Below are 27784 nucleotides of genomic sequence, written 5' to 3' on the forward strand. Positions count from 1 at the left end.
AGCTGCAGCTCGTTTAGGCAGGCTATTTGGTTGCAAGAGGTTTTACTGATTTTCGCAGCGCAACATTCAAGAAAGGCGCACACAGAAACAAGGAATCGAAATTGACGGCACGTGCGCTGTGACAGTTTCATTTTGAACGCTGCTCTCAGGCGCGCCAAACCATCCGCTAGATTTGATTGGTCTTGTCAAGGACAGCTGAAATGAAGGGGCGTGGTGTGCTTCCAATAGCTTCCGTACGATGGCGCCAGCAGCGCAAAAATATGTACCCATGCTTGCATGTTGCTCTGCCGCCCTGTCTACATTGCGCGTAATGTATTCCTTGAGGTAAACAGCTGTACGCACTCCTAATACATTCTCTGCGTATCGATCATCTTAGGCCGTCACGTGGAAGTCGTTCGAGATGCTGTGACGCGAAGTTATTGAACAGTGCGCAACAATTCGGGGAGGACCTTGACAAAGTGTTGCTGCCGATCGCTAGAAGCTTGGAATCGCCGGACATCCGTTGGCTGGCGCAGTAAATACAGGATTGACTTGACGAAGTCGTAAATCGTAAGCTTTGTGCATGGCTAAAAGCATGCTTTAACACTCGTGTATCATGCGGTACCGGCAAATACGCGCGTGGCTTTGACAACACGCTCCGTCCCCGAGTGAGGTAAGCTGGTGTTTTTATCTTCTTTAGTCATCTCTTCTTGCGTCAAATGCGAACGATAAAGTATACGTCGCGGCATAGATTATCCTCACACCTCGAAATTAATTGGCACTTGTTATTGCCGGAGTACTTCCTATATATGAGAAGGCGACGCGGAATCTGCGCGTGAGTCATAGATGACACAATTGATCGGCTCTCTAGCCTGAGCTTCTCCTTCTCCCAAGTTCGTGACGGGACGGCGCAACAAGTGCACCGTGTTGTCTGAAGTCTTGGCCTGGACTATCGGCGAGTGTTCTTGAAGGCCTTCAAAATGGTGCGTTTAGTTGAACAGTAGCGCCTCGCAGCTGGCAATTTTATGCCCCTCTTTTGTCTACTTTGGTGCTGTTCCAGAGGAGGCGTACTACGGCTGCTCTGTGATTCATACCGGCCGCTTCATTCCCTATCAACGTAACACTGCCGTTCTGACCGCCCCACGTGCATGACATGTCGCAGTTTCTCTGGGAAAGGCGACGCAGGTGTCCAGGCTTGCTATTTATTTTTTGTTGCCGCGCTCGACGTGTTACGGGAAAGCCTGCTGCGATGTCGCTTTGTGATTTTCTCGTACTGTGGCATGACGGATAAAAATCAGTCTCCATTTTTGCACAAGTTTATTGTACTTTTGTGTTGTGACAGCAATACTCGAGTAATGTTTTGTTTTTGTGCCAACCATTGTGCAGTGACAAAAACGTTGAAGCTTGAGTTTGCTTTAGTGCTTTAGTAACGTTTCTTAAAAGGGAAAAAAAAATGCTTTGCAGCTTGGCATGAAAGCCACCGAGACATGAACAATCCTCCCCCGATCCTTCCACGAAGGCCGCAGCCACTTGCGTCGGGCACAGAACAAGGCCTTTCCCCGCCGCTCTCGCTCGACACCAAAGTCCCATGTCGTTCACTCTCATTTAAAGCACCTAAGAAGGACATGACATCATCAGAGCCGTTGAGCTTGAGATATGTTCCAGACAGTTCTGTGGCCGCATCGGAAGTTGTGATGGAGCCATCCGCGGCACAACCTTGTTTGTCTCACACACAGAAGCCAATGGCACAGCAGTTCACAAACCCAATTTACTTGCTCATGGACGACAAGATGGAAGCCGCTACCAGCATAGAAAAAGCACCTAGAGCAAACCGCGCACCGGAGATCAGCGACACCGACTCTATAATGTTCCTTAAAAGGAACAGGCCAAAGCTTCAGCGGCAAAAGGGCGAGGAAGCTCCCAATTCACCGCAGTTGCCACCTTCACTTTTTCCTCACATTTACGAAGATGTACCTCAAGGAGTACTGGAGAAAAACAGGAAGCTCATTGCAGAGCAGGAGGCTCGCAGTTCAAGTGCCGTTGAGTCTCTTGAGTCTCTTCCGGAAGATGCAAGTGCCAAAGATGAAAGCCCAAGAACTCCACCAATAACTCCACAGGGCTCTCCTCAGGAGTTTGGAGAGCCAGTGCGCGATGTGAGTGTGTTTTGGAACCCGCCCCAGCTGTCTGTTTCAGGTGTCTTCTATGAGTCTCCTGTCCACCGATCTCCTCCAAGCAAGCAAGATCTGGTTTCACCGACCTATGACACACCTCCTAGCCTCAGGAAGCAAATCTCACTGACTGACAGTGAATACGAAAGCGTTTCATTCAAAACACCTCCATCGTACGAAATTCCACCTCCGCCTCTTCCCGTCAGTTGTGACACACAGACACCAAAGGAACGCAAATCCTCGGACAATGAAGAGCCTAAATTTCCAGTTGCTGCATGCGCGGCACAAGAAGACTCACTTTCACCTTCCTCGACACCAATGCTGTACGAAGTGCCCAAACCTTTCCCAAGGCCTTGCATTTCACCTCCAGGGAACGCTTTTGTCTTCCCGGGCTCATCTCAAGTCTACGACATCCCACCGCAACGGGCAGCTTTTACTTCACTCTCAGATTCACCCAGGGACTCGGAGTTCATGGATGCATTTGATGTTTTTATGTCGGATGATATAGAATCTGAATACTTGCCATTAATAACTCCTCCGCCATCCTACCCACCGCCACCACCTCCCGAACCAGAGCCCCCCGAAATACCCCCGAGGACCAACACTGCCGCTGCATTGCCTCCAACGAGATGCTTGCCTGACCCACAGGTCCCAATTCCAGCAGTTAGAACCTCACTCGCAAGGCGGAACCAGCTTGACCAGCAGCCGAAGTGCTCCACACCACTCTCAAACTCCGCAGATGAAGGGAAGGCCAGCCCTCGAGCTAAAACGGTATCTACCTTCTATCGTGCTCTTCTCCCGAGCCAGCACCCTGTTCCAGCTGCCTTCAAGGCTGATTTCGACCAAAGCCCCACCCTATCCCAACGAAGCGCTTCGTCGAATGCTCCTCATAGTGCACCAGACTCTCCGCAACTTGAAAGCCTATTCGGGCACAGAGCTTTTGCTGATGTGAGCGATCGCTGTCCCTCCAGGCAAGATACATCTGCGACAAGCGACTCCTCTTCGCTGCAATCTGAAGACTGCTGGGCTGCAGACAAGCTGGACTTCTCTGGATATGTTTACAAAGCTGGATCAAATCGCAAAGGTATGATGTTGACTTGCTCATTTTGCATGCTAAGGTATTAAGCTACCTTGTCATTAGTAATAGAGATTTTTGTGCCGGGGCCCCCAAAGATGCTTGCATACGTAAGCCCTTGCGTTCCTTTGTACTCCTTTTAGGTGAAGTTGTCAAACAGAAGAGAGCAGGGAGGTGTACACTAAGACACTAGAACGCATGGACCCAACTGCTAGGCATCCCTGGCATTAAAACTCTCTCATTTTAGAACGCATTACTGTTGCTTGAATTCATATTTTGATTTTTATGGAAAGAGTACTCACTAGCGACTTTGAAGATATATTTACTCTTCATGCCTTGAGCAATACTGTAACCATTAGAATAAACTCAGATTTACCTTTTATCTTATTTATTGTGCAGTCTGGTGCTTTACTGTGATGTGTTGTAGTTACAGACTTTTTTCTTTTTCTAACAGCTGCTTGAAAAGGTTGTACAGTCAGGCTTGCATATAATGAGCACTAGTATTACAAGGATGGCCTTTGTGACTGTGAGGATTGATTTATATGCAGATACAGGCATTGTGCCAGATACATTTGACTCATACACTGTTGTCTGTTAACCTTTCACAGCATACTTTGAGATTTTCCTTGAATAATCCCCATGAAAGTGTTCTACTAAACTGTGCGGCCATGCAGTAGAATTTGTACGTTCTGCCTTCTTGTCATCACTTGCATATTTGTGCCCACTCTGACTTTTTCTTGACTGGCACTATTTAAAACCAGTTATTATTGCCTGATATTTATTCCAAGGTGCTTCACAGTTAAGCACTATTTCTTCTCAAGTTTGGTGTGCGTTGTACTTACATGGGCAGGTTGCACACAAACTGAAGTGGGGTTTGAGTACGGGCTAGCTGGTATTCTACTGTTAACTTGTGTACAGTAAGTATACCGCGTTCTACTTTGTCATTCTTTCTATCCTTTCGTCCTTGTATGCTCTGTACACAAGTTTACAATGTACACAAAGTATCTTATCGTCAACTGTAAAAATGAACGCAGTGAGGGTAGGGCATTAAAGGTAAACTGCCAAACTTATTTGCTCTATGCACACACAGAGTACATATTTAATGTGTGTAGGATTTGGTGTAATCCTTTCACCATTTCTGCTAACACGAAGCTCACCAATTTCTGTATTGTACGAATTTGGGTGGTAAAGTGCACCTCCTGACTCTCATGTGGTTGGTTTGAAGCCAAACACTCATCACTAGACACCCGTGTATGTTGGGCCATCTAGAAATTGCAGGTCTAACATAAATGCTGAAAATACAAACTCTCTTTTGTCATTTCCTCTTTCATGGGCATTTTTTTTTTTAACTTTCATTTCACGTAAACTCTGAGCTATAATGAATAAACTTGAGTGCCTGACACGCTCACCAAGCTTATACGTTTTGCACGCTTCTTCGATGGAGGTAATGCTTCTGTTATTTTTTTTTTCAGCATTCCAGAAATGCTGGTGCACGCTTAACGATGGCTGTTGGAGCTACTATGCATCAGAAAAGGTGTGGTTTATGACGCTCGCCTTTCAGCCATGCATTTTCAGTAACCTGCCACTTAATGTGCGCCCTTCCTTTTTTTCTCTAGGATACCATTCCATTAGGCGCCTTGGCACCTCAAGATATTGGGGCCGTTTTTGCTGTAGCTGGAAACGAACCGAGGTAGTCTTTTCGGTTTCATCTTTTGTCACCGTGAATCTGCTTCAGCGTTGCACTTTATTTGTTCTTCTTCCAGTTCATTCTTTAAGTGTGTAAGTATATTTGCGTGTGTCATGCGCATCATGCATGCTTGAAGCAGTGATTATACATCATTGCATTGTTCATGAATTATGGTTACAGAAGTGTTTTTGAGTTAGTTTAATTTGCAAAGCAGCACTGCTCTAATGATAGGATTGTTGCATTATCATTGAACAGTTTGGAAACATTGTTTAGTTTTCCTCAAGCTCAGTATAAAGAAACACGACTCTTTTGTGAAAACTTGAATTATGCAATTCATAATTACGACAGAGCAATGTTACAGGGCAGGCAATACGAAAAAAATCAAGCAGCTTGCTGTACCTCAAGTAAATGATGCACCAACAGCATCTGCTGTGGAGTTTGTCTCCAAGACTTTCTTTTTTTTTCTTTTTGCATATGGGCCTAATGAGTCGTTACTGGCTGCTTATATTTCCCCAGCAGTTACAGTGGTGTCCGAGCTGGGTTCTGGTCCCTGAGATTATATTACTGCTGTCATTGCTATAAAACGCATCTAAAATAACAGGACAAACGAGAAGATATGAATCATGGCTGATTAAAGTTTTGTTTGAAATTCCTAACAGTCTGTACAAGGATTAAGAGTGCATTTCCGTGCAAACGACTAAAGGAGACAGAAGAGAGGACACAGAGCGCTGACACTCGGCACTCTGTCCCCTCTTGTCTATTGCGCTGATATGCACTCTCAATCATGTTGTACCAACGCGCCCAATCCTACAGTCTTCTGTACAAGGAAAGGGTCAGGAGGATGGAGATGATGGAGGGGTCGTTGCCTTAGCTATCATCAGTTTTGCCCGGTCTTGGCTCAATGAGTTACTCACATGCTGTCCTTTCTTGCGCTCAACATGTTGAGATGAAGTGGAGACGCCATATGGTTAACCCCTTAATAGTTTCGATTGTTTGAGAATTTTTCTCCCTAAAATGCTTATTCTTTAAGGGGGGACACGGGTCTTTGGGACGAAAAAATCGCGAAAAAATCGAGTTTTGGAAAATGGCATTTTCGAAATCTAGAGGTCTTATTACACGACTACACAAAGTTTCTCAGCTCTTGCATTAATATTTTAGCCGTAGCATAACTCAATTTCAGCAATACTGGCAGAATTGCAGCCGAAGTTATTGCTAAAAAGGCCCTTTTTTCGCAAAACGCAGCGGCCGTTTCACGCGTCGTAGCGTGGCTATCTTGGTCTCGTTTGAAAGAGCTATTTTTCTTCTTCATTTTCCTGCCAACTCCTGTTCTATGCTGCCATTGGCTTTCTCAAAAAAGCGCGCGAAAAAAGAGTCCCAGCGCAAGCCCTCATTCGTTGCCCAGCGCACGTGACCTGAGTTCGGCATACGATTGGCGGAATTCCTTTCTTGTCGTCTGCACAGCGCTCATCCGCGCTGTCGGCCATGCGCCATGTTTTCAGTGTGTGACCAACGCCGGTGTGGCTGAAGTGTAGAACGATGGCTCGGAAGAAGTCGCACACGAAAAAAGCATTTGGGGCGAAGAAGCTGCGACGCGCACTTATCGAGAACATCAGGAAGAGGAGTGTAACGCAGCTGAACGTCGAAAGCGTCGCGGCCGCCGCCTCTGCTGATGCCGCCGATACGGACCTAGGCCTAACAAGCCCGTCGTCGTGCGGAGGTGCCGACGGTCGCGTGCGTTGCGATACGAAGTTTTTGCAGCCCGCAGAATTGGAAGAGGGCAGAAAAAGAGCTCAAGATAAACTGCTGCAGCTGTCGTCCACCCCCGCGACGGAAAGGAAACGGGATCTGCTGACCGACAACGCCGATGCCGCATGTGAAACGCCTGACGCGAGTGTGTTTACAATTGTAAGCTTAGATTTGGTGAACACTCTGCTTGTGCATGCGAAATGTAAATTATGCAGTGCTGGTGACCTAGAAATCGTCAGAGACGATCGTGAATACGGCCTCGCCGTCAAGCTGCGTCTCGTGTGCACGAACTGCAGTGACGTGACGTGGACTTGGAGCTCGCCGCGCGTCCGTGGTGAACTGAAGGCAAACCCGTTCTGTGTGAATGTTCTCGCGGCTCGCGCCATGCAAGCTACAGGAAACCGACAAACAGCTTTTAATGATATATTCTCGCTGATGAACATTAGCCGTCGCGGCCTCCACACAAAGACGTGGCAAAGCTACCTCAAAGGTAAGCTGGTTCCCGCAGCGGATCGTGCGGCCAAAAATGTGACAAGCGAGTGCGCGCGCTCGGTTCGCGAGCTCTATCAAGATTTGTGCCTCAGCAACCCCGGAAACATCGCGGTGTCGTACGATGGGTCGTGGATGACTCGCGGACATTCCTCGCACATCGGCGTCGGCACCGTGATAGAACTGTTCACGGGGCTTTGTTTGGACTACGTTGTCCTGAGCAATTTCTGCGCGGGATGCGAGACGGGCCCAAAGGAAGGCGATCCGTCTTTCGAAAGCTGGAAGAAAGGCCACAAGTGTGAGAAGAACACTAACAAAAAGTCAGGAGAAATGGAAGTGGAGGCAGCTCTTATTTTATGGAAGCGGTCCCTCGAGCGGCACGGTCTTCGGTACACTACAGTACTTAGTGATGGAGACAGCCGTACGTATCTCGCACTCCAAGAGGAGAAAGTTTACAGTTACGTAGAAGTGGAAAAAGAGGACTGCGTGAACCACGTACAAAAACGTATGGGCACGGCACTATGCAACCTCGTCTCAAGAAGCAAAGCTTCTGGCCTTGAGAGCCTTGGCGGAAAAGGTCGGCTCACAGCTGACCTAATTACGCGGCTAAGCTCCTATTACGGATGGGCACTAAAAACGCACAAAGGAGATGTGGATGCCATGCACAAGGCAGTGATGGCAACCTACCATCACATAACGTCTAACGACACTGCGTCAAACCATTCCTTCTGCCCAACAGGCCCCAATTCGTGGTGCCGCCAAAATGCCGCAGAGGCTAGGGGTGAGCCAGCACCAAAACACCCTCGCAACCTGCCTCCTCATGTTTGTCAGGCTTTGTTGCCTATATACGAACGCCTCAGCAACAGAAAATTGCTTGAGAGGTGCCTGCGAGGGAAGACTCAAAACAGCAATGAGAGCCTCCATTCGGTCATATGGTCGCTTGCACCGAAGGAGCGCCATGCCTCCCTTTTTACCGTAAAAGCAGCTGTGGCGGAGGCAGTGCTAAGGTTTAATGCAGGAAATGTGAGAGCAACTGCATCAATACTAAAGGAGCTGAGCCTAAGCCCCAGCACACTGTGCAGAAATCGTATGGCTGAAAAAGATCAGCGGCGCCTGGAAGCTTCAACTCGAAAGCGTGCATCAGCAGAAAATATGCACCGAGCCCTGAAAAAACGCCACACAGGCAACAATGTGCAGACAGACTATGTGCCAGGGGGCTACTGATCATTTACAACTGGTAAATTGTAAATATTTTATGATATTCTGGAATAAATTGAGCTGTTTACGTTTTTCGCGATTTTCTCAGAACAAGCTTTTTACTCCTTTTTCTTGTTTGGTACAGTGATATCTAAATTCCTAGGACAGCTACAGCTGTAATTTTTTTTTATATATGATGCTGAATGCCTAAAGCTTGAACTGCTGCAAGCAGATTATTTGTTTTCTCTCTCTATAACTTTTTATTTGCTTTTGTTCAAGTTCATTAGTGGCTGTGACATAAACATCTAAGCTTTGATGAGCTCCTAAATTGCTAATTGTTGTTGGATTTGAAAACTGCTTGCAGCAGTTCAATCCTTATGTATTCTACTTTGCATTCATGCACTAAATTTAACTTTCTGCTCAGTAGATTTTTATCTATTATCTCACCAATTATTAGTAATTAATATCTAATTATTTCGGTAACTAATTGAGTCACAGAAAAAATCACTGCATTTTTGAAATCAGCACAACAAAATACATATACCTGTGCTTTTAAATTGAATTTGGTTCATAAATAAAAAAAATAGCTCCAGGTACCATGTACCCCCTTAAGTGTTGATTTTGAACATTTTCCTTCTAAAAAGAAAGTTTTTGGTGTTTGAAAAAAAAAACATGAAGCAAATACAAAGTCCAGTTAGCACAATTAAGTTTGTTGCTAATTTCTCATGGGAAAGGGCCAGCTACTTGCTTGTAATCAACAATAAGGAAGAAAAGAAGAGCGCTGTTAGGAAATTTTCAGCACTCTGATGATGGTTTCATCATTCTGAAGATTTTGACTATTCTCACAACGACAAAAAGCTTTTCCACAACGATGAACTAACAACGCGCTTGCTGCCTCCCCTGCATGCCCCTTTCTGAGCGCAAGTTGCCAAAAAAATGTCAAGCAGTGGCTGGAAGAACAAAGTGAGGCAGCTATGCACTGCTGGTACAAAGACACTGAAAACAGCGTAGCTGGTGGCCTTCCCCTCGCCCTCACTTCCCTTTCCCTCTCCCTTGCTATACTGTAGTATATGTGGCTATTCTAGGCTTTCTTTCTCTCTTTGTTTCTTTCTATCTCTCTCTTTCTCTCTTTTTTTCTGTCTCTATCTCTTTTTTTCCCTTGCTCTGTTTCTTTTTCTGTCTTTCTCTCCATCTTTCTTCCTCTTTCTCTCTTTTTCTCATTCTTTCGCGCATAGCAACGCAATCACATAGTTTCCATAAATGCCTGTTCTGCTATCGGGCCTGGATAGCAGAGTGGTTACGATGCTCACGTTCTGGCTGTGGATGCTTAGCACACCTGCTTCCAATATGCAGGAGGTACAAGTGAGAGAAGATGATCTGTGAGTATTGCCATTGAAATCAGAAAACCAGACTTTATTTTGATGTATACAAGCCCCCTTATCAAAACAGTAGCTAGAGGCTGATAAATATATCTTAACATATTACAATACCGTTCAGTGCATGAACAAAATTTTCACGTCGTTTAGTATGTCGGGTGAGTAATTATTTTTGTGTTAAAATGCCCTCCTAAATTTCACCCCTTTGCATTCAGCCCAGCTACGTCCACTGTGCCCAACCTGTGGTGCTTTGAGATACAAGCGCTACAGTTGCAGAACCGACCCCTCCTGCTGGGTGTGCAAACGCTGCCCGAGCGAAGGGAGTGGCTCGAGCGACTGGCACGCCTGGTAGCGCCGCAGACGAGCAGTGGCCTAAGCGCACGCCAGTTGCATGGCGAGCCCAAGCATGCCGGCCGGCTGCACCTCAAGGAAGGCACCAGCGGCTTCTGGCAGACGGCAGGCGTAGTGCTTCGTGGGCGATCTCTTGGCATACACCTTCCCGGGAACGTGGAGCAGATCGACTTGCACAAGGTCATGTCCGTAGGTAAGCAAAGCCGCACATGTTTGGAAAGGGATTGCATTACAAAGGTTTTAGACAAGTGACCTAAGCGACTTTTCACTGGCGTCCTGGCCTTCCTTGTAACCTTTGAATCAAATGTTAAAGATGACCAGAACTTAAATAGTTAAAGGGACACTAAAAAGAAACAATAAATCAGTTCAGACTGATAAATTATACTTTGAAAACTCTACTGTCGTTAATCTTACCATGATAGCTTTACTGAAAGAAGAGAGCATCGAAGTCAATCTTTCATTCTGAAATTTCATGCCAGAATCTCCGCATGTGACATCACTTATTTCAAGTTTTTTTTTCATATTTTAGCAACATTGTCTCGATGAAATTTCCTGAAACTAGGCACGTTTAGTCCCTGGCCTCCTCAGAGGACAATCAACATTGTTTTTGATGATTAGGAACTACGTAGGCCCTAGTATTTATGACATCACTGTGATTGGTGCGGGAACATCAAGGTGATGCAGCCACCGACACCATCTTTTTTCACATTTTCTCGCTTAGCAAGTGTCTTCTCGCGGCAAGCATGGTTATTTTGGTATTGTGAAATAAAAGTTTACCAGTACAAGAAAAATTGCTTTTCTCTTTAGTGTCCCTTCAAATTGTGAGGTTTACCAAGTCCCAAAGCTGCACACTAGGTGGTGAGCTATTGGTGGGCAAATTTTTCAGACACCTAAGAGTAAAGTGGATCTATAAAAGAAACCTTTACAGGCATCTTCGAAAGCTTCAAAGCTTAATTCCCCTATTTTCATTCATTTCATAGCTTCACACTACTCTGTAGTGTGAAGCTAAGAAATTTTTACATTTCATCTTGCAGATTTTCACAGGACTGATTCGCCATGGCCTTGATGTATGCTGCTTGAATTAACTTTTGCCACCTGATGTTATTTTATGGGGACACAAAGCTCGGTAAATTAGTATTGTTGGGGTCCACCCATCTCAGAATGTGGCCAGGAGTTGAACTTCCATAACCTCATGCTCAATAGCAGAATCCCCTAGCTACTAAGCCTCCGTGGCATGTTCTTTTAACCCTTTGCGGTCCGAAACCTTTTCCCACCTTCCAGAAGTACTTTCTGGTCTGATACTGAAAGACCCAGAGCTCAAGCAAAAAAAGTTTACTTACCCTTTCACTGATGGCACATAATGTGGTGAGAAAACGCATGCACGCGTGAATCAACCACGAAAGAACTTATCCAGCAGTGCCTGACCACGGACCGTTGCGGCCTCGTTATGTTGTCGGGCAGGGGCCGAGAACGGACCACAATGGGTTAACCTTGTGCTGTCACATATGTGGCCATGTGCTAAGCGCATCTTGTTTTGTGTTCTTTCGTAATGTTTCACAGGCAAGATAACTGCTGACCAGACCTACTTGACCTTCGGAGGGGCTCAGGAACGAGGTCCTTCGTTCCAAGTGAGAATCCCTGGAAGGGTGCTTTACCTTCAGGCAGACCACCCGAAGCACACAGAATCCTGGCTAGCATCTGTCACCACGGCGTGGCAGACGCCTCCGGATGCACCGCTGTCCGAGCAGTACATCACCCAAGAGGGCATCCCTGTGGCCGTGGACCGCTGCATCAACTTCATTAGCACACATGGTGTGTACAGCTTCTTTCTTCTGTCTTGAAGCTATTGCATTAGCATGCCGGTGCTGCCTTTGGCCAGTCAGTTGTCAGACAAAGCTTTCCTGCCAAAGTTTTGTTTGCTAGTGTAATGAAACGCCCTCTGGTCCACTCTGCAGGCACCCTGTTGACTGGTATCTACCGACTTGCTGGTTCTAGTTCCAAGATAAAGAAGTTGGTGGAACACATGCTGCAGAGTAAGTTGTTCATTGAACATTGTATGCACACTGTGTTTCGCAGCCCTTCAAGTGCAATGAGTTTGGAGTGTATTAATTTACTGAGGGACTAGTTTTATACATGTCCTTGATCATAACCTCTGTTGTGGAAAAGCCAATTCAACAGACTTAGAAGTTGTTAAATATTCATTCACTCGTGAGTTCCTCAAAAAATGGGGCAGAAGGAAAGTAATGTTATAAAACTTTAAAATTCTAGAGTGATATGCAATAGTTTCATTGCACCTTCACACGCAGCAGACAGTGGACAGTTGCCCAGTACTTAGTTGTGCAGCTCGGCAGGTTGCTCATCTCTTGCAACAACATTAATAATTTCCTATTAAGGTTTGATGGGGGGGGGGGGATGCGAAGCTGAGATGCACAGTGTCTGTGTAAAGTGCAGCACTGATATCTGTTTACTGTAAGAAATAGTGTAGTTGACCTCCTTTATTTATCTGCCATCAAAGTGCTGAAGAAAACAACTGTACTTCATAGGATGTTAGCAGTAACATGGGCAATGAACTTTTAAACGGCAGCTTCAGTTAGCATAGGACGTGCACAACAGTGCACACTCCTGCGACACAAAATGTTTAAAACCAGTTTTGTCAAAATTCAATTCTTCTCTTGCAGTACCTCTCCATTTCTCATTTCATTACGTACCGAACACGTGTGAACAACGGCACGATTTTTTGGGTGTATGTGCTGAAGCTATTTATAATGAAAATTGGGGACATTAGTGGCATCCGGCCTTTAGCGCTTATGCCATCATTACCTTGTTCACATTCAGACCCTTGGGACCTGCACCTGACTACTGAGGAATACTCTCCGCACGATGTTTCCAATGCGTTGAAGCGCTACTTGAGGAGTTTCAAGGACTGCCTCCTGACAAGTTCGCTGTTCAATAGCTGGATTCAGTCAAGCAGTAAGTTTTACCACCGTGCCTAGGGGATATTCGTACCTTCTTACGGTGAACCATCTGTCCATAACAGCCAAGCACAGGTTGCAGAGTTGCCAAGTGGCACAATCAGCAATGTTTTATTCATTTAATTCTTAGAGCAGTGCATGTGAAATTGTCAATGTTCAAGAACTTGCTCTCAGTTTGCCATTTGGCTCATCACTGCAAGGCATACGAGACTGTTCTGGAATTTCCTGTTCACAGCCATAGAATTTGACTGTCATGTGAAGTATGCTCTTGCATGGACTTATGTTATGCGACGTGTTATTCAGACAGGCAGTCTCTCTTCCTCTTGACTTTTGTGACGCTTCTCCATTTCTCATGCCAATAATTGATATAGCGAACCCCCAAACTAACATTAATATTCTATAAAATCTGGCCCAATGTATAAACTCAAACAGCAGACATTTTTCTCATATCTAAAAAGGAAGATGATTGCCAATACCAACATGGTGAGCTCCACAAAGGGAACGAGAATACTTCACCGAAATTGACATAGAGGATTTCTAGGCATCATAAGTAACATTCATTTGACAACTTTAAAATTCCATGCGCTAAGAACGAAGAAATGAGAGCCTGTGCATAGCAAGGTCACTTCCTGAAGCAGGGGCTGAAGCATGGCCTATGAGAGCACTGGTTGCTGGTATGACTGGACATTTCCAGTTGGCCATTGGAAGCAACCTTACAAAGTACTTTTTCAGAAGGCACTGAAGCCATTGACTTCCGGTTAAATTATTGATTTTTAATTTTTCTGTTTGGTCTACAGAGTGCCAGAATCCAGCAGAAAGGAAGAAGATGGTCAAGAACCTGTTGAACGAGCTCCCCACAGTGAACTACTTGCTCCTGAAGAAGTTGATCAGCCACCTCAAAAGGTCAGTACTACAAGTTTTACTGTTCGGACAGTGAAAAAGGCAGACGTCCAATTCCTGCTTGGATCTGCCGCATAAACTTGTGAGTGTGTCCGCTAAGCTCAGGCAGATCTCGACTGTTTACTTTCGGGTATGCAGTTACTTCCGCGAGATTTTGCTTGATTAACATTGAGCATGTTAATACCTACAGGCAAGAGCATTCCTGTCACTATGCCAACATCGCCGTCCTCACTAATTACCTGGAAGGCATTACCCCGTAGATACCAATGCATTGAGCACTAGCCGAGCAAAATCTTGTAAAGGTGGTTTGATTTGGTCCTCGTAAATGTCTCAGCCATTCTTTACATCTCCACTCAAGCAGATAGTGTACAGTTGCTACTCTGAAGGAAAGGCGTCTGCCTCTGTGAGGTTAAAATTTGCCCTGTCCTTTGAGCAGCCTGACACTGATGACTTTTGCATGTCGAAGACAGCTGTTAGGCATGTTAAGATGTCATCAGCCATCTGTGCTACGTCACGAATGGCAGTGGTTTCACTGAGCAGAGTGCAATCAGAAAAAAAAAAACGTAGAATACAATGTGAAGCTGCAGCTTAAAGGTAATGGAGAAAGCAGACCACGCAAGAACATCAAGGCGCAGCGTCGCGTTGCACAGTACAAGGAATTAAAACAGAGGAGGATAATAATTAATTTGATATGTTGATGGACAGGAACATGACTTAAGCTGTGTAAGCAAGCGCATAGCAGAGGGTTATGTTAGGGCATCGACATAGCCTGTGAAAGTATATCAGCCACTTCAGTGGTTAAGTTTTCTAAGGGCAATGCCATCGGGTGTAAAGCATTTAATGGAGTTAGGCAGAGGCATAGTACCTAGTACAGATGTATTATGTGTATTACTATTAAATTGCGATAAAAGTAGATACTGGTACTGGTATCTGCTTGTATGGTCTTGTAGTATGGGTACATTGCACTTAGTGCATAGTTAGTTATCCCAGCCGTTGCTTCCTTGTGCATATTAGAGAGGTTCAACTGCAGTGCATAGCTTTCTGAAATGGTGGTACATCCGCCGAGGGTTTATCGCTGTCAGTTTATTGGCATTTATTGTCGCTTACTGCCACTTTTGATGAGCTGATTTTTCTTTCATAACCAGCATACTTCTTTTATTAGAATCAAGTGGGCACAACATTTTTCATATGAAAATTTTAGTAGACATTACTGAGGGCTTGTTTGCGAAATTTGTGCACATCTCTTTCTTAAAACCTTAGTATAAAAGAAAGTGTGCAAATTATGTGGGTTAATGTGTTAATATGCCATGCCTGTCTCATTTATTACTATTCTTGCCCTGCTTAAGATGTGTTCCTTGAACCAACTTGTTGGCTTCATTCACATGTACATTATACTACAGTTGACGACCGATAAGTCCGAATATCAAATGTCCGAAAAAACTAATGCGTCAGAAAAAGAAATACTTTAATTGACACTTCAGTGTCCCGGTGGCCGAAAAAAGTTGACAATGCATTGCTGCACGCACTTCCGCTTACATGCAACCAAGTTCGCCTATCTCCGCCAGTGTGACGTGATCGCTGTATGATGACGAAAGAACAGCGAGGGCTCGAGACAAGGCCCGTCACCGTATTACACTACGGTGACGGGCCCCCTCAATTTTACGATTTTACTGCGCTGACAGGTCCCCTCACTTTTGCGTTATCACTACGTTGACGGGCCCTCTCACCACCGCAGTCACTGCTTTACAGTCACGGGCCCCCTCACGCTTACGATAGTACTGCGCTGACGGGCCCCGTCATCGTAGTTACTGCCTTAGCAAAACGCTTTACCACAGACACATTCGACAGAATGGTGGCGATAGCAGCAATAGTAGAGTCACTGGTAGATTGTACTAGAGCAATAGCAGCACAGCGCGGGGACACAGGAACCGGAATGTAGGGTGTTCGCGATGTCGATACGATTTCCCACAGTTGACCAGTGCCTCCAAGATTGGCTTTTTCAATTGCAAATCTCTGAGGCATAAAGTAGCGATCGAAATAAAGCCTCATAGATCACCAGTTAGCTTTCGTTTTGATCTCCGAGGCCATACTTTGTATGGTATGGGTGCCGGAGGAGATAATGGCTCGCGATTCGGCGTGCGCGACAGTCTCGGACAGGGTCCGGATTATCAAATGTAGGTCTGGCAGCTGTCCGAAATATTGGTCGTCTTTACACATTACTTCTATAGGATGATCGGCGGCGCCGCGCGACTGTCCAAATTACCGAGCATGTCCGAATTATTGGTGTCCGATTTATCGGTCGGCGACTGTACGTAGGGAAACCCTGATGCTGAGCTGTGCTTATTGTAAACCAAGAGTCCTGTAGTGATATGTCGCATCTCTGTTGGGCAACTTTTTTGCTGGCATATTTGGCAGTAAGTTTGCTCTTGGTTGAGCTACTTTATGAACTCATTTACAGCATCAGTGACCACAGTGACAAGAATTTCATGCCAGTGCTCAACCTGGCACCTGTGTTTGGACCATCAGTGCTTTACAAGATGGTCGAAGATGTTGAAAACGAGACACCAGCCAACTCAAGCTTTGAGGAGAACAATGCCTCCATGGACGTTGTTGCTGACCTCATTTCTGGCTACACTTGGTTCTTCGAGGTACATTATATTTCGGTTAATCTTTTACCCCTTCGCGATTTACAAGCAAAGATAGAACTTGTCTGATCGAGGCACGTTAATGAAGCCTTTCTCTGCCACTCACTAGGTAACACTTCGATGCATCAGGCTGAATTTTAGGTCGTACAGCGTGAAAAACCTTGGCCATTCTGCTGTTCTTTTTATTGTGCCTTTTATGTGCAAGCATAAGCATATCACATTTGTGCTCGAATAAACACACGTTTTTGCATCCATGCACACATCTAAATGTAGTGTGTGTGAGCTCTGTCACGGAATCATACAGAAGATCTTTGCTTCCTATACTCTGTTTCATACATCATCATACATCAGGTGCAAAGCTGTTGAAGTTATGCAAAAAAATTCAGTCAACAAAATGTGCAAGTCCGCGTGTCTCGCACTGCACTTTCGTTGTCGTAAGTCGTAAAGAAGCGTGCGACCCGAGCATGAGCCTGCTTGGGAGGCATTGCAATGGGCTCATGCGAAACTCCAATAAAACGAAAATAAAGGGACGCTATGTGGTCCAGGACAATGCGTTGACAACTGTGTAATGGGGTTTGTTTATTTCAAAGGCACAAAGCTTCTTCATTTATTCAGTCTAAAAAGAAAACAAATCACATTGCGGTTGGTAAAATCATTGAACTATTTCTTGGTGCAAACGCATCTACTGCAAGAAGTCTCACTAGCCTCCATAGCGTTGCATCTGATGTATGAAACTGAGTACACTGCATTCCTGCAGCATCTTATTACAGTAAGTGCTCTACATACCTGAGATACTTCTGGCACAAGTCGAACGAGGACACACAACACAAGAGAACAGGACAGGCGCTGAACTTCCAACTAATTTTATTCCACAGTTCGGCGCCCGTCCCGTTCTTTTGTATTATGTGTCCTCGTTCAATTTACGCCAGAAGTATCTCAGTTATGAACCAGTACCAACTAGCTCAAACCAGAATTCTGCTCTACATGTTCTGGTCTTTGTGATACATACCACCAGATGGAAAACACAAAAACCATGATCCAATTTTTTAAACATACATGTAACACATTTATGCCTGCCAATTCGCCTGAATTTTCAGTGAAGTTTACTAATTGGGGCACTTTCTACAAATTTGTGAATGCTTTGTGAAGTTTTATCACAAATAAATTCCATTCACGAAAAAGCTGATTCACTCACCAGCATACAACCACTGGATCTTTAGGGTTTTAAAGTGGTGTTAGTCAAATGTGTCTTTAGGTCTTTCTTGTAGTGAGTCTACTGGTTGTTCAAATCTGAATATTTTGTGGATGTTGAAATCACCTCTACTTTCCAGGTGGACCCTGCAGAGATGGAAAAGGAGAAACGAATTCAGGCAGCCATGGATCTCCTTAGAGAAGCGAAAATTGCTCAGGTATTGTAGTATTCTTTTTTTTTTTTTCTTTATTTTTTCCATATTCTGTGATGACTTTTTTTAAGGGCTTTCAAGCAACTTGTCGTTCCTTCTTTCTCATTCAGAGACCAGCTGGTGACATTCTAGTGGGTGTGTATGTCTACAGCAAAGACTGGGGTCACTGCATCAATGTCAAGGTGAGTGTGTGTGCGTTGTGTATGTGCTACAACTATATTTAGCACATGAGGTAGAATGTGCCAGTGCCAATACGGTTGTTTTTCATTGTTCATTTTTCAGCTCTCTCCAGCCATGACAGCAGGTGCATTGTGCAAGCATACCATGCAGCAGCTGAACATCAAGGAGCCCATTAACAAAATGGCTGTCTTTGAAGTTGTCTGTGATCAAGATCTGGGTTAGTAGACTAGTTTAAACCACTGTGGAACAGAAACACCAAAAAATGTAAATTTCCCCTGGTTGCTTGTTCAACCAAATTTCTATTGCTGATTTACACTGTCTTTGGTTGTTTAGGATCTTTAATTTTGTTCACTTTGTCTTAGTCTAGTTCAGGCCATAGAGTTTCCTACAATACTTACTAGAGGGAACTCTGGCGCTATTGTCTATGGGAGCTGCAACGCATGACGCTTCAGCCAGCATGGGAATGATGGGTAGTACACAAATTTGTCTAAACTTCGTACTTTCGGCTCCGTTTGGCTCTGCGTCGCCTGCATCCGCTTTATCGCTAAACGAAGTTCAGCAAAAGTCAGCAGTTCCACTTCACCACTTTAACTTTTTAGGCTCACCAAATCAAACCTGGTCACGAAGTTCACAACGGTGTATTCTTTTATCCGAAACGAACGGCAAAACACTGCAGTAAACAAAGCCACAAGTACGTTTGAAGCCGTAAGCACGAAGACTAGGCAAATTTGTGTACTACCCATCATTCCCATGGTAGCTGAACGATCGCAGCGCCAGAGTCCCCTCTAGTTAATTTTAGGAAACTCTATGGTTCAGGCGCCATTTCCACATTGTGTCTTTTAGTGGGGCTACTGTTCTTGCCACTCACTTACTCACCGCACTGTCTCAGTGGCTGCTACTGTTGAGTGATAGGTCGTGGGTTCAATTCCTAGCCGTGTTGGTTGAATTTTATTGGTGCTGGGTTTCGAAAATGCTTGTGTACCTAGCATTGGAACACAAGAGTATTTCTGCCCAGTAGATCCTGTTAGTGTTGTCGCAAATATTCATGTGGAAGAAGTACAAAGCAGCAAGTGTTCATTGCATGTTATCATAAATGGTTAAAGCTAATGTACAGTGGGGATGGAAAGAAACGCAAACAGGGTGGCATCTTCATTCCCTGCTGTTTTGCATTTCTTTTCTAGCGGTTGTAGCCCGGATGGTTATAACATGTCAACAGAGTCATCCATGATACAATCAAGAACCATTCTGACATCTTTTTATTGCCACCAAGGTCATAGTGTGATGAAAACAGTGCTCCACTCTGTTTGCACTTCTTTCCATCCCCTCTGTATGTAGCATAGAACCTTAATCTGTGCTGACTCATTAGTCACTGCATTGTTTTGAGGCAACAAATGCATTAAGTGTATGCTTTGAGATCGCTAATGTATGCAGAAAAATTAGCAATGTATGATTTAGAAGCACTAATCGTTCTTTTATCGTAACTCCACGTCACCTAGTTTGCCACACAGCATTGTCTGTCAGACTGGACATATTCTATAGTTAACCTCCCTACCTTTCCTCTATTCCTCCTTCTCTCTCTCTCTCTGTCAGATAATGCAATGATTAAAATGTGCACGTTACGATGTGTTGCCCAAACATTACTTTCCAACATTTATTAACATTGCTCTTATTTATAGCATTGCTTGATTCTTTCAGAACGACCTTTGCATCATAGCGAGCCCGTCCTCTCAGTCGTCGTTCGCTGGGCCAACTGGGATGCATCGTTCGCAAAGTCCAATTACCTTTGCATCAAGAACAACTACGTCTATGACGAAATAGCACCCCTCGTATCGGTAAGTGCCACAGACTTCCCGCACTGCGCGATTACATTTCATAAAGTGTCCCGGTTTTTAACGGCAGTGCCGGCTCCGTTGCATTTCAGAATCGCCAGCCACTGTCTGTGTTCAGTGAGCTTCGCTATGCCGAGGCCCGTCAGAAGAGCTTCAAGAAATCTGTCCTTGAGTTTACGGGTGGCAAGATAACGCAGTACAAAGATTCAAAGGTTGGAGCTCCGCTATCTTTATGGTGCTTGCATGTGCACTCATTGCAGATTGCAGTAGTAGTACTGATAACACGTTTGCATTGGTCCCCTCTGATAAGCTGCTTTGTAGTCTCTCTTATGAGACACTCAACTGTTCAGTGCTAATGATCTAGGCACATTAGTGAGTTTTGTGCACAATAATAAAAATGCAGTGTATGTATGATGGACCTAAGGATGGTTTCAGCATAATTCTCCTGTGTCCTAAATGGCTGGGACACCAATCTTGTCCCGGAGCAAGCAGATTCGCCCCTCATAACTGCATGCAGTAAACACATAAGAAATAGTATATAGTTCTTTACTGTGCTTTCTGTCGAAAGACGTCAAACACTTGATGAAAATAAATGAGACCCCTTAAGTAGTTGCATGTTATTAACTCATTGGTTTTCCAAATGAGAACTTCAAGGAACGTATAAAAGCTGGTACTGACAAAAGTAGCAGTCTTATGCCATTCAAAATTAGTTCCGGAGATGTATACTATCTAACTCATTACTGTTCGCATGCATAGTTTCTTGGAAAACTTCCGTCGTAGAGATTGTAGCGTAGCTATGTAGAACACCAATGGGTTTTACAGCAGATTTAGGGGATGCAGCTATCCGATCTACTGCCTATTAGCAGGCTTCTAGTTAATCAACATTGATACTCCAAGCAATCATTGCCATCATTTTCATAACTACTGTGTGTCCTCGCAAGTTAATTACTTGTCATGATGTGGGTTGTCAGTTTATCGCTTGTTATCGGACAATTTAACATGTATACCACTCAGAGTAACTTGTTACCACTGAAATAGATAAGCTGTTCCTGCTGCTCTGCCTTCAGAAATTTTTTTCGGGAACCACGACATACGTATTGCAATAGTTTTATGGAGATCACCAAGAGAGAGGTCTTCTTAATAGGAAAATTAGCTTTCCACTTCAGAGTGTTAGCAGTTATAACAGGCTGCTAGTATAAAATAAACTTTTCCTCACTAAGCTAGCTTTGCATTCAAGTAAAGTTACGGAGATGTGCTGCAGCTCCTGCTAATGCAATATAAATACAGTAGACTCTCAATAAACGGAACCTGAACGGACCAGGAAAATATGTTCCATTTAATAACAGGAGTTCTGTTCACTGAGAGATGAACTGGGTTGAAACATTCAGGTACGAAACCAATCATACTAAAGGCAGTTGTTCCAGTTAAGCAGCAATTCCGTTTTAAGATATTTCCGTTTGCTGAGAGTCCATCGTACAAACAGTGATTTTGTGTTGCCCACCATTGTAGCTTCGCAGCTACATTGTTGCACTGCTAAGCTTGAATTCTGTGGGCTCGACATCTGGCCAGTGACCTCATTTTGAGGGCGGTCAAAAGAACGCCAAGTGGTCAAATTAATCCTAGATTCCTGCACTACAGTGTGCTTCATAATCATGTCATGGTTTCAGCACATCAAACACTGGAATTTCATGTTTGCATTGATGCAACTATAAATTGTCACTCAGTACTGCAAGAAAATGAAAGTGCCAGTGCTGAGGAAATTTCGCACTCTGTTTCCTGATTTTCAATGCATCTGCTTGCAGGCTAGTCAGCTTCTGAACCAGTGGAACATTGAGGATGTCCTTTGGTTCATGGGGTGTGAATCGCGGCGGAGCCCACCTTCCAAGTTGGTTTACATTTTCATACTCTGTGTAGCGATTTTTCACAGTCTCGTCTCCATACTGTCATACCCAGGAGATTTGATTCTTGTATCAATCGCTAACCCTATTTAATAAACGAGCAGTTTTTTTTTTTTGCCTCAGTGAACTCAGCCTGCTTTTGGAAGATTTCCTATGGCTAATCTTACTTGAAAATTGTCAACTTTGCAAAATGTTGCATTGAATATCATCATTATCATTGTCTCTTTGCAAAAGTGGTAGCCAGCACCATCAATGTTGGCTACATTCTTCTTCACTTATAGACTATGTTACGTGAGGTGTATGGGCGCCGCCATCATTGGCTGTTAAACGAATGTTTTCTTATTTTTGTATATCTGACGCGAACTGATAAAGTCAGGAAACGCCGAATGCACCAACCCAACAGTTTTCATGTGTATACGCCCACCGTAACACTGTTCGCTTAGTTGTTCAAGATAAAACACAGCAAGGTTAACAGCCCAGCATGGCGGCACCGAAACTTGTCCTTAAAATAGTCTATAAATTGGCACTTGAAATTAAGTGCTTCAGCCTAAACCATAGGCGTGCGCAGGGTTCACCATTAGGGGGGGGGGTCAAAGGTTCGTCGCAGCGCGCCCCCACTCTACTAAGTCAATGTATGGGGCAGATTTTGCGCCCCCCCCCCCTCTTGGGTGACTAGAAGGGTCAATGTACGGGGCGGATTTTGCGCCCCCCTCTTAGGTGATTAGGAGGGGCGGCCGCCCCCCCTGTGCGCACGCCTATGGCCTAAACATAGCATTGTGAACCTTTTTATGCGCTCAACAATTGCTATTTGTGCGTCTGAATTACAAATAAAATTACATTCTTGTGGGGATCCTCCGCTTTATTTACTTTACCACTGCGAAAAGCTAAAGTTTCATCACTACCACTAATATTTAACAAGAAATACTCATTTCTTTGCTTGCATATGCCCCACAAGACTCATGCGAAAGCACTGTGATACTGACAGCTTCTACAGTAGCTCAGCCTTACATTCCTGAAATGTATATATTGAATTTACATCCAGTAGCTTGCCAAGCCTCACTTGTTCTTTTGGCCTACTGGAAAAAAAAAAGTTAAAACCTCTGAAGCAGTAAAAGAGCTCTCTAGTTTTGTTAGCACTCCTTTCAGTATTGTCCACCACTGAATGTATGTTGTCGAAGTGCAACTCCTTGTTCAGTGCTTCACTTGCATAACTTCAATTTTTGCAGGTGGAATTTTACATTTGTGATGCGTCAGGGAGACATAAAGAGGCAAGTAGCAATGTTTATCTGATCTTTCTTGATACTTTGTTTCCATGTTGTACCACTATGTTTTGCTTTGCACTGCGCTCGAGCACAGCCACGTGAGAACACTATTGCATTCATTATTTTAAACTTTGTTAAATTTCTTGAAGGAATAAGGGTCCTGCGTGTAATTTGGGAACTTGAAGTTCGCTGCAGTGCTTTTAGGAAGATCTTCAGAGTTGAAAGAAAAGTAGTGCCATTAGTCTAGATTTTCCCGGGTTGTCCGCTCCTGTGGGTCAGTTCCACTTTCAGCCTTCCAAAGTGCTCCCCTATTCTCAAATCCAGGTGTGCACAAACTACATAAGATAAAGTTACAGCGTACACTCCTTTTCTTTGTACTTGTACCTGCAGCCTTTCAAAAGTGTACTAAAGCTTATGTAACAAAAGAAAGAAAGAATTGTTTGTTTCATGAAAAGGAATTCATGACAAGTGAATATAGCAGATTTGTAGCAGCAAAGAGGACACAAGGCTGTAAATACGTGTAAGAGCACTGTCACTCATTGAGACTTGTTTGTAAAGCTTCTCATTTGGCAAACACTTCTCTAGATGTATCAAAACATATGTTTCTAGACATGTCAAAACTAATTTGCATTTCTCAAATTGATGTGCTTGTTGCTGCTCACATTTCTCTTGTAGGACAAGAGACCGTCCATTTTTTGGCAACTGTGTGAGCCTAGCCACCCAGGAAGAATTTGAGAAGTGGCTCGCGGCAATGCTGAATGCCGAGTTCCCCAAAGGTATTTTCCCCCCTGCTCCCGAGCCAATTCCCGACCTGCTGTCCTGATCGGCTGAGGGAGATGCGAGTTCCTTTTCATCTTTTTCTCAGCATCCGGCTTTTTTTTTTTTAAGTTGTTTAAGTTTGTTGAATCTCCTTGCTTTTTCGGTTTGTACTGGTTCTGGTGCTGTCAGCAGCAAAAGTTTGCGGGACGAGGAAGCGTTGGCCAAACCACATTGTTGCGTGTCTTGTAATCAGAGACAGAGCAGCATGTTTGGGATGCCACCACTTTCCTGCAGTCGCGTTTGCTCGCTTGGTTCTTTATAAGATCCTCTGCTCGTGCTTTGCAAACCACAGAGCCACATTTTGAGCAAAACCATTTTTAAACGTCTCCTTTGTGCGATATTGGACTTCTCACTACAAGCTGACCAAAATTCTCTATGCATCTTATGCAAGATGCATCCGCCTTAGTATCTTGCATAGCTGCGCCTCGTGTCTGTTGCGGACACTAGAGGTAGTTCTGTATAAGCAAGTGAGCAAACATGTCTGCAAGAAGGAGATGTGCATGTTTAATGGCTGAGTAAAGACACGAACGCGCTAGTGAAAAAACACGCATGGCACGCCGTCGCTGTTAAAACGCAAGCCTCCAAAGCTTCCGAACAACAGCATTTCTGAGCCGCAAGAGGAATGGGTCCGTGCACCATTTTTTGCGGTGTGCCACGTGTCGCTTTTTGAGGACACCAATTGGAGCGGCTCCCTGACCTCTTCCGTGACGTACGCGCTCAGTACAGTGGGGGGCCCCAGCCGGACGCTGTTTGATGGGGAGGTTAGTTTAGCGCGGGTTTGCCTTGGTCATTCTGTCTTTCTGGAATGGGTTTGAGCAGAGGTGTAATAAGGGAAAGGTTTTAGAACTCAAGCTTGCATACCTCATTCCCTACAAGTAAGCTTTGTCACTGACGCGCAACTGAGGCCCCTGCACCCTTTCAAAAAAAGCTTCTGGGGGAAATTGGCGTGACCCCCCAAAATGCACCTTGTGAAAGCGATTTGAGCCTTTGTACTCCCGCGCAACAATCCAAAATGGATAAGCTCACCGCGATCTGGTGTGGCCGCACCGTTGCAGCAGCGTTTCTCTGCCGACAGCGCGCCACGTGTGTTTTTCCGCTAGTGCGTTCAGGGCCTTAAGATTCACCATGTCAGATTTTGCTTGCAGTATGGTTTGGCTGGTAACTGCTCAGCCCGTAAACTTCTGCAGTGACCTCCTTTTCTCCAGGTGCCACTGTTTTTGTTGTGGCTTGCTCGTTGTTTACTATGTGTTTTTCTATCCTCTACTGCTGACGTTGAAGTGGTAACATGCGCACACTTGCAGTGTCTGTAGTACGTAAGTGTGGCTGTTGCTTTGTATAGTAGTTGCATCTCGTCCACAGTTTTGTGTAGCTTTGTTTTGTGCGTGAAGCTGTACTCGAGAAACCCGTCTTATGCGTGGTTATGTTTTATACAACGAATATGTCTTACTCTCCCTTTTTTTTGCATTTTTTATTCTGGCATTTCTCAAGGCCAAGGCATGTTGATGATGCTAAGGGTTTCACAGGGTACTGCTTTGAGCAAAGGGTTGGGTGGGGAGGGGTTAGAGAAGGTGTGGCAGCCCCTGCTGTGCGCATTGAAAAAGCCATTCATGGTGAGTGAAGCGTGCATTCTGAATTTCAATCAGTCACGAGCGTAGGCCTGCCAAGTGAGTCTTTTCCAGCTGTATCTGACTTCCCGGAATGACGACCGCTTTTTCTTCTTGTGTTTTCGAACTGTCCTCTATGACGTGTTCCGAGTGGAGCCAAAGAGTAAAATGTACGTGGTGCTTTAATCTGCTTGCATTGATCTGTAATGCAGTTGAAATCTGGAGGCCTGCTGAGGATCTGTATTGATTGTAGCAATACTGTTTTACTTGGCCTCAGTGTGAGCACAGTCTGTGTCTCCTCAGTTCTGTAAGCTCGATTTTTAGTGCGCTTAGATCTCCATTTATTTCTATATTGCGTTGACACTCATGTTGCTCGATCTGTCGCACAATAGACCAATGCGTTTTGTAGCAAAGTAGTACATGTGTTGTGAATATGAGCTATGTATGCTGTGTTTAGTGTGGTCTATTGAACTGTCTCGATCTTTTGCATTGTGCAGTTTTTAGTGGTGAAACTATTTCAGTTTTAGTAGTCTTTGGTGCTTCCATCTCAATGTTACACCAAAAACCAGCATGGTTACAAGCATCGTGAACTTTCTGAGGTGTCAGAAATGTTTTATCTCGTCATATCTGTTGGCCTATCATATTTGTGCAAATACGGCTACACAATATCCTCCTCACACCTAAATATCCACCCAAGAACTGCTCGTCAAGCTGGTTCCCATTACCAAATGGGACGTTACAATCATGAAAAGCCCATTTTTTTGCTTATCGCAGTTACATGGTAGAGCAGGACCTTTACATATGTGGAGGAAGAGCGGGCTTCTTGTATTCCCTGTTGTAGAAATCCTTTTTATTGGCTTAAACGCAGAGGTTATATTGCAAAATGGTGTCACAGATTCTCATTTTAAAGCCGCATTGTAAATGTCTGTGACAACTTGTGGTATTCGAGAGATATTTTACGGGCACTTTTTGCTCTACGTGACAATGCAGTTGTGTACACCAAAATTGGCGTAAATATTTTGCAAATGCTGACTACAATGCATTTAAACCACTTCCATTATTCTCTGCATGCATCAGACTTTAAACAGTAATGGCTTCCAAATTAGTTTTGAAGAGGATTAACAGCAAAGTGCCCAATTGGGTGCTGGGGAATTGATGGAGGTATATACATAGACGTTGTTATGCTTTGTGGTTTGAATAAATATTTGATTTGCTCATTTGTATGGAAGATTTTAAGTTTTACAGGATCAAATGCATAGTATCAAGAATGTTCAGAGACAAAGTTGTCATCACGAGCATCTGCTTTCGAACACTCAATTGACAGGGTTCGTTTTTAAGGCAGGCTTTGAAAGCAAGTTACTTTCTTAAACATAAGCTCGTTTAATAACCGTTATGTGGCTGCAGCCAGTTCTGAGATAGTAAAATCATGCAGATACATTTTTAATTCTGCCTATACATGAACTTTTAACTAACACTAACTGTTAACTAACACTCAGTAATAACATTGTTGAACATGTGAATGTAGACAGGGCAGCACCGATGGACAGAAGTTGGTGGTGATACAATGTGAACAAATATATATGTATGTATATATGGTTTTACACTTTTTTATATGCACATGGCTGCCAACGTGCATGTGCATATTTTACAACTGACCAAATGTTGCATTTACTGTATAATAAATGTTCTTTTTGAAGAGTTTTGCAGTGGCAACTATGAAACACTTGTGCCATGCTGTAGTTTTCATGTTACTCTCCGTGGATCAAGTGCCTCGTGTAAAGCTTCTTTCTTTCCCTCTCTCCCTCTTTCAAAGTATTTTGTTGTGTTTTATTGACCTGTTGTACTCGTTGGCTTAAATAAACGCTTGTTGTACCAGGCTTGGCTGTGTTGTCTGCGTGCAAGTTTGACACAATGAAATGTAGTAACCGTGGCTGCCAGTTATTTCTTGATCTGTATATAGGTAGTTGCTTTGATAGACTCATTTAACTTTTCTTTGTACTTTTTATTATCAGTTCCAGATCTGCAATTTCCGATTTTCTGGATGGATTGAAGATGTTCTCTGCCTTTGTTCCAGCTTTGTTGTTGTTAAATAAAAATCACCAACAACTTGCCAGTTGAAGACTGGGGTGAAGACTCGGCAACTAATTGACAGGAGACAAGATGCACAACAAAGCATTGTGTTGTGTGTGCACCTTTCTTGTGTC

At 44.2% G+C, this 27784-nt stretch overlaps 1 protein-coding gene across 4 annotated transcripts; it reads left to right on the forward strand.

The window, feature by feature from the left end:
* The first annotated feature begins 264 nt into the window (after positions 1-264).
* LOC119383479 (uncharacterized) lies at positions 265-27681 on the forward strand. Of its 4 annotated transcripts, none has more exons than XM_037651632.2 (19): positions 265-652; positions 1444-3231; positions 4695-4756; positions 4839-4912; positions 9933-10261; positions 11629-11880; positions 12024-12101; positions 12904-13038; positions 13838-13943; positions 16399-16588; positions 17917-17994; positions 18099-18170; positions 18271-18385; positions 19864-20000; positions 20090-20209; positions 21800-21882; positions 23122-23163; positions 23833-23933; positions 27593-27681. In XM_037651632.2, the coding sequence occupies exons 2-19, from the start codon at positions 1467-1469 to the stop codon at positions 27628-27630; spliced, it is 3777 nt and encodes a 1258-aa protein (XP_037507560.1). In that variant the 5' UTR covers positions 265-652; positions 1444-1466; the 3' UTR covers positions 27631-27681. The 4 variants fall into 4 exon arrangements, with proteins under 4 accessions (XP_037507560.1, XP_037507561.1, XP_037507558.1 ...); XM_037651633.2 differs by having other exon boundaries at positions 27599-27661; XM_037651630.2 differs by lacking the exon at positions 27593-27681 and having other exon boundaries at positions 23833-27457.
* The last annotated feature ends 103 nt before the right edge of the window (positions 27682-27784 follow it).

Source organism: Rhipicephalus sanguineus, chromosome 2 (assembly GCF_013339695.2).
Source record: "Rhipicephalus sanguineus isolate Rsan-2018 chromosome 2, BIME_Rsan_1.4, whole genome shotgun sequence".
Taxonomy (NCBI): Eukaryota; Metazoa; Arthropoda; class Arachnida; order Ixodida; family Ixodidae; genus Rhipicephalus; species Rhipicephalus sanguineus.